A 17,099-nucleotide genomic window follows, 5' to 3' on the forward strand; every position below is an offset into this window, starting at 1 on the left:
TGAAAGCAATTTAAAAAAATTTTTTTTGTATTTATTGATAACCATCTCTCTCTTATGTCACTTTTGTAAAATGCCAGAGATTGGCTTTTTATATTAAAGTTTCTGTTGGAATTATCTGTGACATAATTATAAAAATGTGTTTTCTTGATGAAAAAGCTGTGGAAGGCAAAATGTTATCCACCACTCTTGTATCCCAAGCAAAGAAAGCCGACAAGCACAGTAGTTGTTACAATCCTGAGTTTTAAGTAGTCATACTTGAGATTCTAAAACAGTGCCTGGCAAACATTTTTCTGTAAAGGGCCAGATAGCAAATATTTGAGACTTTGCAAGCCATGTGGCCTCTGTCCCAACTACACTCCACTATGGTAGCCTGAAAGCAGCCGTAGATAATAAGTGTGGCTCTGTTCCTATAAATCTTTACCTACAGGTGGTGGCTGGAATTAGTACATAGATCATAACTTACCAACCCCTGCTCTAAAATAGCAATTGGTCCTTCATACTTCTACTATATACATATATCTCCATATGGAAACACTCAGGAATTTAGCATAATTTCAGATTCTCTTTCAAATATTGGAAACATTTTGCACATCTCTTTCATTCACCATTATACACCAGCTTCTAGCTTGGGGGTCTTTCCTTTAGCAGGCACTCAAAGGTTTATTGAATGAGTAGCAAATGAGCAAAGCCTGAGTTTTCCTAGCATGCCAATCTCTGCCGAGTGTGCACTATGCCTTGTCCAGAGCCAATGCACTTCAAATTGCTTAGCTGAAATAACTCAAGTCCATTATGCCAAAATACTGGAAACTCTTTTATGGTGGGGCTCTCCTCTCTCCTTTGCTTTAGGAAAATGAGAAGATCTGTACTTCTGCGACAGATCAATATAGTTACAATACCTTTCTGTAAAAAAAAGAACCGATGTTTATATCTGTATATTACATCCATATCGATCAATCAGTTGGCTCATTGATAGCAATGGGGAAATGCGGATGATGAGACTCTGAAGTAAAACAGGGGCCAGGTGGCAACAATTTACTGCCAGAACCCTGGGGGTTGCAGCTAAGGGGGTGTGACCTGGAGGGAGCTGTGGAGATGATTAATAGAACATGGTGCCCCTAGAGGCAAAACAGATGAATAACTAATGGGGGTATTGCTTAATTTACACAATCAAAAGAAGGCAAGAATGAATAAGCAGCAGGCTGAGGGTGGTCACCCCAATAGGAATTCGTGATCCTTTGCCCAGATCTCAGACCTCAGGCAGTTTTCAGACCCAGAAACCATTGACTGAAGAGGTGACCAAGTCCACAGGAGGAAGAATCTTGAAATACTATGGCAAAAATATAGTATGGTAATTTCCCCCATTTTCCTCAAAAAAGACCTATCATAATTCAACTGAGAAAATACACACTGGGGAAAGAGGAATATCCAAAAATTTTAAGGGTACTGGATCTGAATTAGCATTGATTCATAGAGTTCCAAAGCATCATGTTAGAGAGGAGGCATGCTAGGGCCTAAACAATAATAAACAATATAAAGGTAATAAACAATATTCTGGGCAGAGTCTGGCCCTCAGTAGGTGCAGTAGGTCTGCGGACCCACCAGCGGTCACCTCCCCAGTCCCTGAATGTATAATTGGGATTGAGGTAGGTGGCTGTTGGAGTAGCCTTCATCTTGAATTCTCATTCAAACCAAATGAGCTACCATAGTGAGAAGGTGACGTGGAATCTTTTGAAACTGCCTCTACACTCCCATCTCCTCTATCCCCCACCCCCTTGTCAGTCCTGGCTAAGATGGTGAATTCCAAAAATATTGCATTTGGAGGTGATGATGAAGAGGAATGGCAGAAATGAATGCTACTGTAAAGGATCTTAAGAATTCAGGGAATAGTTCATATCATAGCTCCATGTAACTCACCAGTCTGGCCAGTGTAGAAACCGAAAAAATCTTGGAGAATGACTGTTGGCCATGGCAAGCTCATATAATAGTCCCAACTGTGACTACTGTGCTAGATATGTTATCTTTGCAAGAGGAGGTTAGTACGGTCTCAGGTACATGGCATGCAGACAGGGATTTGGCATTTTTTTCTGTCCCAGACAACAGATTAGAAACTGTCTGCAATTACACGGAACTGATAGCAATGCATATTTACATGTTTGTCTGGAGCTACATTACCTCCTGCTGTCTGTCATAATATAATTATATGAGATCTAGGATGACTAGACATCCTACACAACGTTGTATTGATCAGGAGGGTAAACAAAAAGTGGCTAGCATACTGGAGGTGTTGGTAAGACACAGGTATTACAGAATATGAGAGTTAAAGCTGGTGACAACTGAGGGACTTCCATTGTTATAATGTTTAGGGATCCAGGTGGGTCAAAGGCAGGTGAAGACATCTCTTCCATAAGACAAATTGCTGCATCTTACATTTCTACCAGAAAGAAGGAAACAGAAATCCTAGTAGGATGCTTTGGCTTATGATGCCAACATATCCTACATCTAGGAATGTGTTCCAGCCCATATACTGGGTGACAAGTAAATCTCTCTGCTTTGAGTGAGGCCTGGAGCAGGAAGTCAGGGCTGCAATGCAAGCAGCCTTGCTGCTTGGGCTAGATGATCTGGCAAACCCTATGCTATTGGAGGTGTTAGTGATGAGAAAAGATCCAGTGTGGCACACAGGTGAAGCCAGGGCGGGAGCAGCACAACATAGACCTCTGGCATTCGGAAACAAGGCCATGCCATCAGCAATGGAAACTTAGATGCTTTTTGAAAAAGAGTTCCTGGTGTGTGAAGGGGGCTGAGTAGAGACAGAATTCTTGATTGTAGAACACCAGGTAACCATGGGTCTGGAACTGTCCATTATGACCTGGGTTCTATCAGATCCACAGAGTCATAAACTCAGCAGCAATCCAACAAAAGACAGAAATTGTGCTTCTGGGTTCAAGGCTAAGCAAGACCAGAAGACATGGGGTAACTGCGTGAGCAGGTAGCCAGACCATGTCACCCACTACTGGAGAACCAGCACGCATCCCCTCAGATCATGCCTAGAACCGTGGGGTGGGAGGCAGTCCCATGTGACCAGCTGAAGGAGTAGGAGAAGCCTGGATATGTGTTGTAGGTAGGTCAGCTCAGTGTGTGGATGCAGGCTGAAAATGAGCAGTGGTTTAATTACACTCAGGGTGGGAGGGGACTTGAAAAACAGTGGTGAGGAAAAATCGTCCCAGTGGACAAATCTCACGGCACTCCTGTTACTCATTTTGTGTGGAGGAAGCAGGGGCCTGAGATGAGAATATACACATCCTTATGGGGAGAGGGAATGCAGTCTGATAGGCTGGTCAGGAGTCTGAAGGAAAAGGACTAAAAATTTGGAGACACGGAAGTTTGGCATAAAGGAATGTGGATGTGCTTACGGGAATGGGCATAATATGTGAAGATCTTTGACACGTATTAATGGACACCAGAAAGACTTCATCACAGAAAAGGCAGGAACAACCAAGCAGACGCATGACTAGGCCAGTGTCCATCGGCCGGTCTTTGAACTGACAAAGTGATTGCAGGAACGGAGGGACCACAGGGGCAACGTTAGAGGCCGTGTGTATTCTCTGGTTTACTGACATCTTTGAAAGTCTCACCTGCCAGCAACGGACACAAACGCTGGGCTCCCAAAGTAACATCTTCTTCCAGGAGATGATTTTCTGCAGGTGTTTTTCCTTATGTTGGAGGGTCAATGTGCATCCAACATACGAGGCAACACAGTGGACATTTTCTTGAAAAATCTGGGGAATTTTAACATCTTTGGTGCCTAATTTTAATCTCATTAGTATCTTCATTGTGGAGTCATTTCCTGGAGTCAGCCTCATGCGTATTCAATTGAGTGGGCGTAACTTTACCGACTGTACACATTAATGTAAAAAAAAAAAAACCATAACGTTAAACTGCCTAACACAGGAAAGGAAGAAAAACAGAAATAAACTATAGTATATTTTCCCATTATGGTTAGGACATTAAATCAGTTGTGTCTGCAGAATTGCTTAGCCTTATATTAGGTGTGTGATCCTAGTTTTTCCAAAAATGTTAGTTGAATAATTTTTGGTAAGACCACTGGCCTGGATAAATGCCTTTATAGACATTGAGACAGTGGAAATTTAATATTTCAGTGGAAGTTGTTACAGAATGTTGTATGTCCTTTTCTCTCTTAAAATAATTTTAATTAATTTCACTTTTTCTTAATAACCTTGTGTCAGAATATGACATCAAGCACTGCCTAGAATTAACAATGATGTCCTTGGGGCTGATGGTACGTGTAAGGCTGTGCTTGTTTTGTAAGTTAACCTTTGGAGTCACCTCTTCTCTAGCTGGTGTATTTGCTATTATATTTCTTTCCCTCTGTTCTCATTCCTTACAGATATCCATGGACATCAAAGTGTTACAGTCAAGGTTGAAGGGAGCAGAATTTAGCCTAGATTAAGGGGGATTTACTAAGAAGATATTTGATGTGCCCATGGCAACGACGACTGTCTAAGCTTATGGGAAATTGAGCTGGCACGTGGAAAAACATCAGTAACAAGGCTTTATGTGTTTGCGTGTGTAACACAATCTCTTCCCTTCCTTTTATTTTATTTTTTAATTGAAGTATAGTTGTTGAATTTCCTTCCTTTTCTCTCTGCTCCATTCTCTTACTCAATATGTACATGACTTAAAATTGTTGCTCTAGCCCTGACTAAACTTAACTTTTTGCTTCAAATGTCAAATGCCATCTATGCAGTCTCTCTGGTTTTTAATTCAAAGTATCAAAAATGAGAATATGATAAGCTCTCTAAACAGCTGATGAACTGGCTTTTTTCCTAGATCATCCTTGGTCAAAAAGAGAGAGAATGACCTGGAAAGGAAGGGTCCTATGGCATAAACACAGCTGCCTCAGTTTCCCCCTTACATGTTGCTCAGTGTGTGTGGCAGTTATTAGGGAAAGAACGAGAGAGAATTTGTAACACCCAGTTTTGATCCTAAATTAGAGTTGGAAAAATTATATCTAGTCCTGCTAAAATCTGTACCCTATTCTATTTTCATCCTGACTTACTTATATTTGAGAGAGCTTTCCTGCTTTGGATGGTTTCATGGGCAGAAGACAAGGATTAGAATAGCTTATTTTTTTCCCTGACTTTTCTGCACTATCTACCATAATTGTATTGAAAACAGGTGCCAACAGTATTTCAGGAAACATTCATATGATGCTATTTTTCTTTAAAGTCAGCTTAAGCAGAATGGTTGATCTGTTCCAGGGAACATGGAAATCCATTTCTTGTGAAAATTTTGAAGAATATATGAAGGAACTGGGTGAGCCATTTTACTTTCATATTGTAACGGGTAAAAATGGGAGCTTTCATAGCCCCGAACTTGCTCTGTATGAACCGCTCCCTTCAGTTTTTCACAGAGAAACAATAAATATTGATTTAGCACCTAGTTACAGTTCTGTGCAAAACTAGTTGAAGTTGACATAATCCCTCCTCTCGTGTACTTTACCATGGATTTACATAGATAAAATGTGCATGTATAATAAACGGCAAATGATTGCAACAAATGAAATCATTTGACTTTAAAACAAAAAGTCACAATCATTTTAAAAAATGATCATCTTGCAAACACTTGCTCTAAATTTTTTGAGGATCTACAGAATAAATCCTGTGTTCGAGTATCTGCTGGCTGCTGGCTTTCCTTGGCATGCGCCCACAACACTTCAGTCTTTGCTCCTATTGCCACATTTTCTCCTCTTCTGTAGTCTGATAACCCTCTTCCTCTTCTCACAAGGAAAGTTTCTTCTTATACGGAAATTTGTGACTATATTTAGGGTCCACTTGGATAATCCAGGATACTCTCCCTATTTCAAGATCCTTAAATTAGCAATATCTGCAAAGTTCCATTTGGCATATAAAGTAACAGTCACAGGTTCCGGGGACTAGGATGTGAATATCTTTGGGAACCATGCCATGAACCATGTTACAGAGTCTCCCCAATGTATCTTCCCTTAGAAATTTAACTTAGGTATTGAAGTATATGTAATCCTATCTTTATAGAACACACCCCTAGATGTACTGCACAAAGCTGTGTGAGCAGTGATGTTCACAACAGCATTATTTGTAATAACAACAAAAAAATGGAAACAACAAAATGCCCATCAAAAGAGGGACAGAGAAATAAATATTAGTACATACATACTATGAAATATTATGTAGCTATAAACAAATTTATGCCTATCTGTACTGACATGGAAGCTCTCCAAGACATACAGATAAGGGGGAAAGCAAGTTGAATAACAGTCATTAGAACATTTGTATTTTTAAAAATTCTCTATGTGGCGATGAGAACATATAGTTTCCTAACACTGTTAATGTACTTAATGCCACTTAATTGTATACTTCAGAATGGTTAAAATGGTAAATTTTATGTTATATGTATTTTACCACAGTAAAAATACATAATAGAAAAAACAAACGCTATACATCTGAACATATAAGAATGTAAGGGAAGAAATAATGCGCTGGAAGAATCCATGACAAAATATTGTGTTTCTGTGTCACTGAGTGCATTTTTAAAATAAGGAGATGGTTCATAGCTTTAAGCAAATTTTCAAAGGGGTCCGTGAAACAACAGGAGTAAAAGCTACCGGACTAGAGAAACATGACAATTGTTAGACCAAAACTAAAGATTGTTTTTTCTGCAAAAAATAATCTATTTTAACATACAGTGGTGGTGCTACTAGCTTTAGATGTTTGAATTCATGCAGAGTCAAATCTGTTTAACTCTCAAACCTCCTAATTAGCAAAGACTTACACAGCTAACATGAGTTCTTGGAGCCAACAATGGACTTAATCATTATGTCTTTTATCTGGTTTCCAGGAATAGGAAGAGCCAGCAGGAAACTCGGCTGTCTGGCAAAACCCACTGTGACCATCATTGCAAAGGGAGATCTGATCACTATAAAAACCAAAAGCATCTTTAAAAATAATGAGATCTCCTTTAAACTGGGAGAAGAATTTGAGGAAACCACACCAGATGGCCATAAAATCAAGGTGAGGCCTTTAACACTCTTTCAGATAAATTTAATAAAAAATGTTAATTTTGGAATCGTCCTAAGTAAGTAAGCAATTACAGCACACATACCTAAAGTCTTTGTTAGGAAAACTTTGGACTTAAGCCTAGGTTTGAGAATCTCAGATTTTAATACACATACAAATCTCTCAAGATGTTTGTAAAAAATGCCTACTTCTATTTCCCATTCCCAGAGGCTCTGATATCTTGGGCCAGCACCTGGAAATTGTGTTTTTAACCATTCTTAAGCAGCTGCTTAGCAGGACATGTTTTGAGAATCATTTCTCTAGATTGTTCTCTCAGAAACAAAAGTTCTGCCATCCCATTTTGCAGCAGTTTTCCACACATAGAATTACAACAAATAAAACTTGTATTAGCTGGTATAGGTGAGGTTATATCACAGTAACAAATGATCCACAAGCTCTTGGTGGCTTACGCAACTGGAGTTCCAACTCATACAACATATTCATTGTTGTGATGGAGTTGAGGAAGTTTCTGTTTGGGAAGAGGAGGGGGAAAGAAATGGCAGTATAGGGTAACTGCCCCTTTTAATTTCTATAGGTCCCATGCCGAAGGAGGTTCAACTACCTGGTAGTTGAACCACCTGAAGTTTGCGATCTCAGTCAACAAGATAGGGAAAGAGACACTGGGCTTTCTATTGCCTCAGCTTGGAAGTGACACACACAGTTTCACTCATCTTATGGGCTCCAACTTGAACACACAATTTACTTACATTACACAATTTATTTATATTTTATTTTTGTCTGTTCTCCCACACGAGAAGGTAAGCTCTTCAAAGAAAGGCTGTTTTATCTGTTCTGTTTCACAGAACCCAGTGGTTGTTACATAACAGTTGCTCAATAAATGTTTATCATTGGAATGAATGTACTCAATAGAGGATTGTTAAACAGTATGGAAGGTGAGGTCCTGATAAAAGGAACCGAATACCACATTGTCAGATAATTGTTAAATAATATGACTTCAAATTCCTGTCTGATATCAAATGGAAGAAGAATTTTGACCAAAAGTGTTTCATAAAGACGTCTATAGTAAATTTTTAAAAATCTACTAGAAGAAAAAGGCTGAAAAATGTAGGCACGCAGAAAGAACACTTGGTGACCATTGCTATCTGTCATAGGGACAGACTGTAAGTGATTTTGGTAGAAGGCCCAACTCAGTGGATGTATAAACACTGAGAGGTATGTATCCCCATGATTATATGCAATGATATTGCAGTAGAGTTTAATCAGAGAGATCTCTAAACTTGCTGCAGCAAGATGCAGACTCTGCCTCAGGACCGCGTGAGTGTGAATCCCCCCTCTGCCAACAATCAACTGTGTGACTTTCAGCAAGTGACAGACTCTTGCTGACTCAATCCTTCCATTTACAAAAGGCGATAATTATAGTACTTAGGTCATAAAGTTGTTGATAGGATTCCATGAATTAATATATTAATACTCTTGAAGAGTGCCTCACACAAAAAATAGTGCTACATAAGTGGTAGCTACTCTTGTTGCCGTGATTATTACAATCATTGTTTTTATATTGTTGGGGTAAAAAGAAGAAATGCGATCTTACAGTGGGGATATGAATTAGCTTCACATGTATTTTTTTTTCAGGGTTTAATTTTTTTATTTTTAATTTTTTCCAGTAGATCCTTGTTACTTACCTATTTTTTTTTAATTGGGGTATAGTTGTTTTACAATGTTCTGTTAGTTTCTACTGTAGAGTGAGGTAAAGTAGAGTTCCCTGTGCTACACAGTAGTTTGTCATTAGTTATCTCTTTTACGTGTATTAGTGTATATATGTCAATCCCAATCTCCCAATTCATCCCCCCACCACTGCTTTCCCCCCTTGGTGTCCATATTTTTGTTCTTTACATCTGTGTCTCTATTTTTGCCTTGCAAACTGGTTCATCTGTACCATTTTTCTAGGCTCCACATATATGCATTAATATACAATATTTGTTTTTCTCTGTATGACTTACTTCACTCTGTATAAGGTCCATCCACATCTCTACAAATGACACAGTTTTGTTCCTTTTAATAGCTGAGTAATATTCCATTGTATGTATGTACCACATCTTCTTTATCCATTTGTCTGTCGATGGACATTTAGGTTGCTTCCATGACCTGCCTATTGTAAACAGTGCTGCAATGAATACTGGAGTGCATGTGTCTTTTTCGATTATGGTTTTCTCTGGGTATACTCCCAGGAGTGGGATTGCTGAGTGATACGGTAATTCTAATTTAGTTTTTTGAGGAATCTCCATACTGTTCTCCATAGTGGCTATACCAGTTTACATTCCCACCAACAGTGCAAGAGGGTTCTCTTTTCTCCACACCCTCTCCAGCATTTATTGTTTTAGATTTTTTGATGATGTCTATTCTGATGGGTGTGAGATGATACCTCATTGTAGTTTTGATATTTATTTCTCTAATAATTAATGATGTTGAGCATCTTTTCATGTGTCTCTTGGCCATCTGTATGTCTTCTTTGGAGAAATGTCTATTTAGGTCTTCCACTCATTTTTTGATTGGGTTGTTTTTTTGATTGAGCTGCATGAGCTGTTTATATATTTTGGAGATTAATCCTTTGTCCATTGACTCATTTGAAAATATTTTCTCCCATTCTGAGGGTTGTCTTTTTGTCTTTTTTATGGTTTCCTTTGCTGTGCAAAACCTTTTATGTTTCATTAGGTCCCATTTGTTGATTTTTGTTTTTATTTCCATTACTCTAGAAGGTGGGTCAGAAAAGATCTTGCTGTAATTTATGACAAAGTGTGTTCTTCCTATGTTTTCTTCTAGGGGTTTTATAGTGTCTGGTCTTATATTTAAGTCTTTAATCCATTTTGAGTGTATTTTTGTGTATGGTATTAAGGAGTGTTCTAATTTCATTCTTTTGCATGTAGTTGTCCAGTTTTCCCAGCACCACTTATTGAAGAGATTGTCTTCTTTGCATTGTATGTCCTCGCCTTCTTTGTCATAGGTTAGTTGACCACAGGTATGTGGGTTAATCTCTTGGCTTTCTATCCTGTTCCATTGATCTATATTTCTGTTTTTGTGTGAGTACAATATTATCTTGATTACTGTAGCTTTTCTTTTTAAAGATTTATTTTATTATTTATTTATTTATTTTTGGCTCCATTGGGTCTTTGTTGATGCACAAGGGCTTTTTCTAGTTGTAGTGAGTGGGGGGCTACTCTTCATTGTGGTGTGAGGATTTCTCATTGCGGTGGCTTCTCTTGTTGCAAAGCACCAACTCTAGGCATGCTGGCTTCAGTAGTTGTGGCACGTGGGGTCAATAGTTGTGGCTCACAGGTCCTAGAGCGCAGTCTCAGTAGCTGTGGCACACAGGCTTAGTTGCTCCGCAGCATGTGGGACCTCCCTGGCCCAGGGATGGAACACATGGCCCTTGTATTGGCAGGTGGATTCTTAACTACTGCACCACCAGGGAAGCCCAGTGTAGCTTTGTACTATAGTCTGAAGTCAGGGAATCTGATTCCTTCAGATTTGTTTTTCTCTCTCAAGATTGCTTTGGTTATTTGGGGTCTTTTGTGTCTCCATATAAATTTTAAGACTTTTTGTTCTATTTCTGTGAAAAATGCCAATGATAATTTGATAGGGATTGCATTGAATCTGTAGATTGCTTTGGGTAGTATAGTCATTTTCGCAATGTTGATTTTTCCAATCCAAGAACATGGTATATATCTCCATCTGTTGGTGTCATCTGTGATTTCTTTCATCAGTGTCTTATAGTTTTCTGAGTACAGGTCCTTTTCCTCCTTAGGTAGGTTTATTCCTAGGTATTTTATCCTTTTTGTTGCAATGGTAAATGGGAGTGTTTCCTTAATTTCTCTTTCTGATCTTTCATTGTTAGCGTATAGATATGCAAGAGATTTCTGTGTGTTAATTTTGTATCCTGCACCTTTACCAAATTCATTGATTACCTCTAGTAGTTTTCTGGTGGCATCTTTAGGATTTTCTATGTATAGTGCCATATCACCTGCAAACAGTGACAGTTTTACTTCTTCTTTTCCAATTTGTATTCCTTTAATTTCTTTTTCTTCTCTGATTGCTGTGGGTAGGACTTCCCAACTACTATGTTGAATAGTAGTGGTGAGAGTGGACATCCTTGTCTTGTTCCTGATCTTAGAGGAAGTGCTTTCAATTTTTCACCATTGAGAATATTTGTTGTGGGTTTGTCTTTATTGGCCTTTATTATGGTGAGGTAGTTTCCCTCTATGCCCACTTTCTGGAGAGGTTTTATCATAACTTGGTATTCGATTTTGCCAAAAGCTTTCTCTGTGTCTATTAAGAGATTATATGGTTTTCATTCTTTAATATGTTAATATGATGTATCACATTGATTGATTTGCATATATTGAAGAATCCCTGCATTCCTGGGGTAAATCCCACTTGATCATGGTGTATGAGTATGATTTTTTTAATGTGTTGTTGGATTCTGTTTGCTAGTATTTTGTTAAGGATTTTTGCCTCTATATTCATCAGTGACATTGGTCTGAAATTTTCTTTTTTTGTGACATCTGGTTTTGGTATCAGGGTGATGATGAGTTTGCAAGTGTTCCTTCCTCTGCAATTTTTGGGAAGGGTTTGAAAAGAACGGGTGTTAACTTTTCTCTAAATGTTTGATAGAATTCACCTGTGAAGCCATCTGGTCCTGGACTTTTGTTGGAAGACTTTTAATCACAGTTTCAATTTAATTACTTGTGATTGGTCTGTTCATATTTTCCGTTTCTTCCTGGTTCAGTCTTAGAAGGTTGTACTTTTCCAAGAATTTGTCGATTTCTTCGAGGTTGTCCATTTTATTGGCATATAGTTGCTTGTAGTAGTCTCTTATGACGCTTTGTATTTCCGCAGTGTTTGTTGTAATTTCTCCTTTTTCATTTCTAATTTTATTGATTTGAGTCCTCTCCCTCTTTTTCTCAATGAATCTGGCTAGAGTTTCATCAATTTTGTTTATCTTCTCAAAGAATCAGCTTTTAATTTTATTGATCTTTGCTATTGTTTTCTTTGCTTCTATTTCATTTATTTCTGCTCTGATCTTTATGATTTCTTTCCTTCTACTAAGTTTGGATTTTGTTTGTTCTTCTTTCTCTAGTTTCTTTAGGTGTAAGGTTAGATAGTTTATTTGAAATTTTTCTTGTTTCTTGAGGTATGATTGTATTGGTATAAACTTCCCTCTTAGAACTGCTTTTGCTGCATCCCATAGGTTTTGGGTGATTGTATTTTCATTGTCATTTGACTTAAGATATTTGTTGATTTCCTCTTTGATTTCTTCACTGATCTCTTGGTTATTTAGTAACATATTGTTTAGCCTCCATTTCTTTGTGTTTTTTACAGTTTTTTTTCTTTCCTGTACTTGATTTCTAATCTCAGCACTGTGGCTGGAAAAGATGCTTGCTATAACTTCAATTTTTTTAAATTTTCTGAAGCTTGATTTCTGACCCGAGATGTGATCTATCCTGGAGAATGTTCTGTGTGCACTTGAGAAGTGTAATCTGCTGTTTTCAAGTGGAATGTCCCATAAATATCAATTAAATCTGTCTGGTCTATTGTGTCAATTTAAAACTTGTGTTTCCTTATTAATTTTCTGTCTGGGCAATCTGTCCATTGGTGTAAGTGAGGTGTTAAAGTCCCCCACTATTATTGTGTTGCTGTTGATTTCCCCTTTATAACTGTTAGCATTTACCTTTTGTATTAAAGTTGCCCTATGTTGAGTGCATATATATTTATAATTGTTATATCTTCTTCTTGGAATGAGACCTTGATAATTATGTAGTGTCCTTCTTTGTCTCTTGTAACATTCTTTATTTTAAAGTCTATTACATCTGATATGAGTATTGCTTCTCCAGCTTTCTTTTTTTTCCATTTTCATGCAATATCTTTTTCCATTCCCTCACTTTTGGTCTGTTTGTGTCCCTAGGTCTGAAGTGGGTCTCTTGTAGACAGCATCTATACAGGTCTTGTTTTGTATCCATTCAACCAGTCTTTGCCTTTTGGTTGAAGCATTTAATCCATTCACATTTAAGGTAATTATTGATATGTAAGTTCCTTTTACCATTTTCATAATTGTTTTGGGTTTGTTTTGTAGGTCCTTTTCCTATCTTGTGTTTCCCACTTAAAGATGTTCTTTTAACATTTGTTGTAGGGCTGGTTTAGTGGTGCTGAATTCTCTTAGCTTGTGCTTGTCTGTAAAGCTTTTGATTTCTCTATCAAATCTGAATGAGATCCTTCTTTGTAGAGTAATCTTTGTTGTAGCTTTTTCTTTTTCATCATTTTAAATATATCCTGCCACTCTCTTCTGGCCTGCAGAGTTCTGTTGAGAAATCAGACTATAACCTTATGGGGATTCCCTTGTATGTTATATGTTGCTTTTCCTTTGCTGCTTTTAATAATTTTTCTTTGTATTTAATTTTTGATAGTTTGATTAATATGTGTTTCAGCATTTTCTCCTTGGGTTTATTCTGTATTGGACTCTCTGTATTTCCTGGACTTGCTAGACTCTTTCCTTTCCCATTTTAAGGAACTTTACAACTATAATCTCTTCAAGTATTTTCTCAGACCCTTTCTTTTTCTCTTTTTTTCTGGGACCCCTGTAAGTCAAATGTTAGTGTGTTTAATGTTGTCCCAGAAGTCTCTGAGACTGTCCTCAATTTTTTTTTTTTATTCTCCTTTATTCTTCTCCATGGTGGTTATTTCCACCATTCTATCTTCCAGCTCACTTACCCATTCTTGTGCCTCAGTTATTCTGCTATTGATTCCTTCTAGAGTATTTTTAATTTCATTTATTGCGTTGTTCATTACTGTTTGCTTCCTCTTTAGTTCTTCTAGGTCCTTGTTAAATGTTTCTTGTATTTTCTCCATTCTATTTCTGAGATTTTGGATCATCTTTACTATCGTTACTCTGAATTCTTTATCAGGTAGGTTGCCTATTTCCTCTTCATTTGTTTGGTCTTGTGGGGTTTTACCTTGCTCCTTCATCTGCAACATATTTCTCTGTCTTCTTATTTTGTCTAACTTAATGTTTGTGGTCTCCTTCCTGCAGGCTGCAGGATTGTAGTTCCTCTTATTTCTGTTGTCTGACCCCAGTGGGTACATTGTTCCAGTGACTTGTGTAGACTTCCTGGTGGGAGGGACTGGTGCCTGTGTTCTGGTGGGTGGAGCTGGATCTTGTCCCTCTGATTGGCACAGCTGCATCTGGTGGTGTGTTTTGGGGTGTCTGTGAGCTTAGTATGACTTTAGGCAGCCTGTCTGCTAATGGGTGGTATTGTGTTTCTGTCTCACTAGTTGTTTGGCATGAGGCATCCAGCACCGGAGCTTGCTGGCCATTGGGTGGAGCTGGGTCTTAGTGTTGAAATGGAGACCTCTGGGAGAGCTCTTGCTAATTAATATTCCATGATGCTCTCACCAGTTAATATTCCATGATGCTGGTGGTCCAACATTCTGGACTTGGGTCTCCCAACTTGGAGGTTCAGGACTGACCCCCAGCTGGAGCACCAAGACGTTTTTTGGAAGTCTGAGGTCCCCTGTCAGCATTCAGTAGGTGTTCTGTAGGAGTTGTTCCACATGTCGATGTATTATTGGGGGAGGAAGGTGATCTCCATGTCTTACTCCTTTGCCATCTTCACATGTATTTTTAAAATTGAAATTTATTTGTGATTCCTTATGCAAAAAGATAATACTTGGCCTATACAATAAAATATTTTTTAAAAATTTTACTTACTCCTCAAGATAATATTTAGTTTACACTCTCATAAAATTTTTTTCCCCCAGAATCAGCCAACAAATTTACTGTTGACAAAAAGTCATAAAATAAATGGAGTTGTAAACATCATTCTAAAGCTACCTGAGAATATCACAACAGCTGAAAAGAATTTAGCACCTGATGAAATTTTAGAGCTCAAATATGACAGTCTGAGCTGCATTTGGTCCTATCTGTTTTTCAGAGTATGGTAACTTTAGATGATGACTCCTTGATTCAGGTTCAGGGCTGGGATGGCAAAGAGACCACCATAAGGAGGAAGCTGGTGGATGGGAAAATGGTTGTGGTGAGTAAGCTGTTTCTCATTTTTTTTTCACCTACTCTAACACCTGTATAAAAAATCACTCAGCTTATTCAAAAGCAATGAAATTCAATGTAATTTTTCTTTCCCTCTTGCTTTATAAGAATGGGGGAGGTGGAATATTGGTAAATAAATGTATCATCATAAAGTTTATAAAATGTGCAAGGATTGAGAAACTGAAAAACTAGACAGAATTTTAAAAATTGTCTTGCCTAATTTTTTGATTGGCATGGAAGCCAAAATAAGCATGTATTTGTGCAAGAAAGATTTCAGCAGGGACTGAGATTTATTGCTGATCCTTTGCTCCACACCAGATGAATCTCTCAGTTTTCCAGATCAGCACCAAACAAAAGCTTGGAAAGGAAATTTAAACTAGGGAAGCAAAGCTTAAGTAGTGTCTGTTTGATGTCTGGATCAGTTGACATAAGTAAAAACTAACATTTATGTGGCTACCATGTCCCCATGATTTCATGTATTATTTATCCAATTTTCACAATAGTCCTGTGAAGTAAGATTATTTAGGCCATTTAATAGGTGAGAAAATTGAAAGTCAGACACTGACTTACCTGAGAATATTTCCTGGGAGAATGTGGTGGTGCTGGGATTATAATCCGGGTTGGCTTAATTCCAAAGTCTATACTGTTTTGAGTCTATCCTGCTCATCTCAGGATGGCTTCCCAGCTCATCTTTCTCATTTGTACGGAGTGGAGGGAAATATGTCCATGATTCTCCTCTTCCCAAACCCCACCTCCACAAAAATGAATAAAATGGTAATTTTGGACATAGTATAAAATAAGGGAATATGCAAGAATTGCGTGGAGTTTAAAAAAAAAAACTATCCTCATTTCTTAGTGTAGGAATATTTTTCTTTCAACAATGAAGAGTACATTTCCTTATAAAGTAAGAAGTGGAAGACTAAGGATAATTTATTTTATTGATAACATTAATCACTAAACAGATAGGTTTTATATTCATTAGAAAAAACATTAGATTCAGAATCCAAAGACATGGATTTACATCTCTGCCTTCAGTATTTATGTGACTTTGGAAAAGTTATTAATCCTCTCCAAGATTTAGTTTCCTTGCCTTTGAAATGCAGAAAATCTTTTCTTTTTCTTTTTTTTTTTTTGAGAGAATTAAATAGCATCATGTACTTATCAGTGCTCTAAAAACCATGAATACTGTATTGATGTAAATTATTATTTGAAAAATATAGAGTATGTAAAACTCTACAAAAATGCCTCAACATAGGCATTTAAAAATGTTTTAATAAAGATTTCAAGTTCCTATAAATATGTCTTTTTTGTATATATATATATACAAATATATATATATACACACATTTATATACCATATGTCATATATATCATACACAGTATGTGATTTACCATATATATATATACACATACATACACTCTTACTCTAAGTAGAATGTTACTTTATCACAAGTAAAATATTCTGTTATTAGTGCCAAATCTCATATATGTATATATGGCAAAGTCACCCAGCCAATGGTTATAATTTGTGGTTGTCTATAAAGATCTTTTTTCCAGATTTTAAGGAAAGTATGGATGGATAATAGTTTGCATTTTTCTAAATGCCAGTTTCGCCAATAGTACTGAAATGTCTTATCCTTTGTTTGCTTTCTAGGAAAGTGCCATGAACAATGTTATCTGTACTCGAACATACGAGAGAGTACAAACAAACTCAGACTCAAACTCTTAGGCACTCTCAAACTGTGATCCAAACTGCCGAAGGTGTTTAAATAAAAATAATATGAGAGAACCTTGGCACAAACATCAAAAATTTTGGTTGCCCTGTTGAATACACCTGTTTCATGTAGTACCTTGGCATTGGCAGCTATGAGAAACCAGGATGATACATTCTTTGTAAATCAGGGCTGCTATAATATATTCAGGCAGACACT

At 37.4% G+C, this 17,099-nt stretch overlaps 1 protein-coding gene across 1 annotated transcript; it reads left to right on the plus strand.

The window, feature by feature from the left end:
• The first annotated feature begins 5,261 nt into the window (after positions 1–5,261).
• On the plus strand, positions 5,262–16,897 carry FABP12 (fatty acid binding protein 12). The gene is made up of 4 exons (XM_057736497.1): positions 5,262–5,334; positions 6,895–7,067; positions 15,056–15,157; positions 16,823–16,897. The coding sequence occupies exons 1-4, from the start codon at positions 5,262–5,264 to the stop codon at positions 16,895–16,897; spliced, it is 423 nt and encodes a 140-aa protein (XP_057592480.1).
• The last annotated feature ends 202 nt before the right edge of the window (positions 16,898–17,099 follow it).

The sequence above is a fragment of the Hippopotamus amphibius genome, chromosome 5, assembly GCF_030028045.1.
Source record: "Hippopotamus amphibius kiboko isolate mHipAmp2 chromosome 5, mHipAmp2.hap2, whole genome shotgun sequence".
In the NCBI taxonomy this organism is placed as follows: domain Eukaryota; kingdom Metazoa; phylum Chordata; class Mammalia; order Artiodactyla; family Hippopotamidae; genus Hippopotamus; species Hippopotamus amphibius.

Bases quoted from the DNA above. Each gene is read 5' to 3' on its own strand.
- FABP12 (XM_057736497.1), top strand. From the start codon at position 5,262: ATGGTTGATCTGTTCCAGGGAACATGGAAATCCATTTCTTGTGAAAAT. The intron at 5,335-6,894 runs GTGAGCCATTTT...TCTGGTTTCCAG, and splicing joins AGAATATATGAAGGAACTGG to GAATAGGAAGAGCCAGCAGG. The intron at 15,158-16,822 runs GTGAGTAAGCTG...TTTGCTTTCTAG, and splicing joins TGGATGGGAAAATGGTTGTG to GAAAGTGCCATGAACAATGT.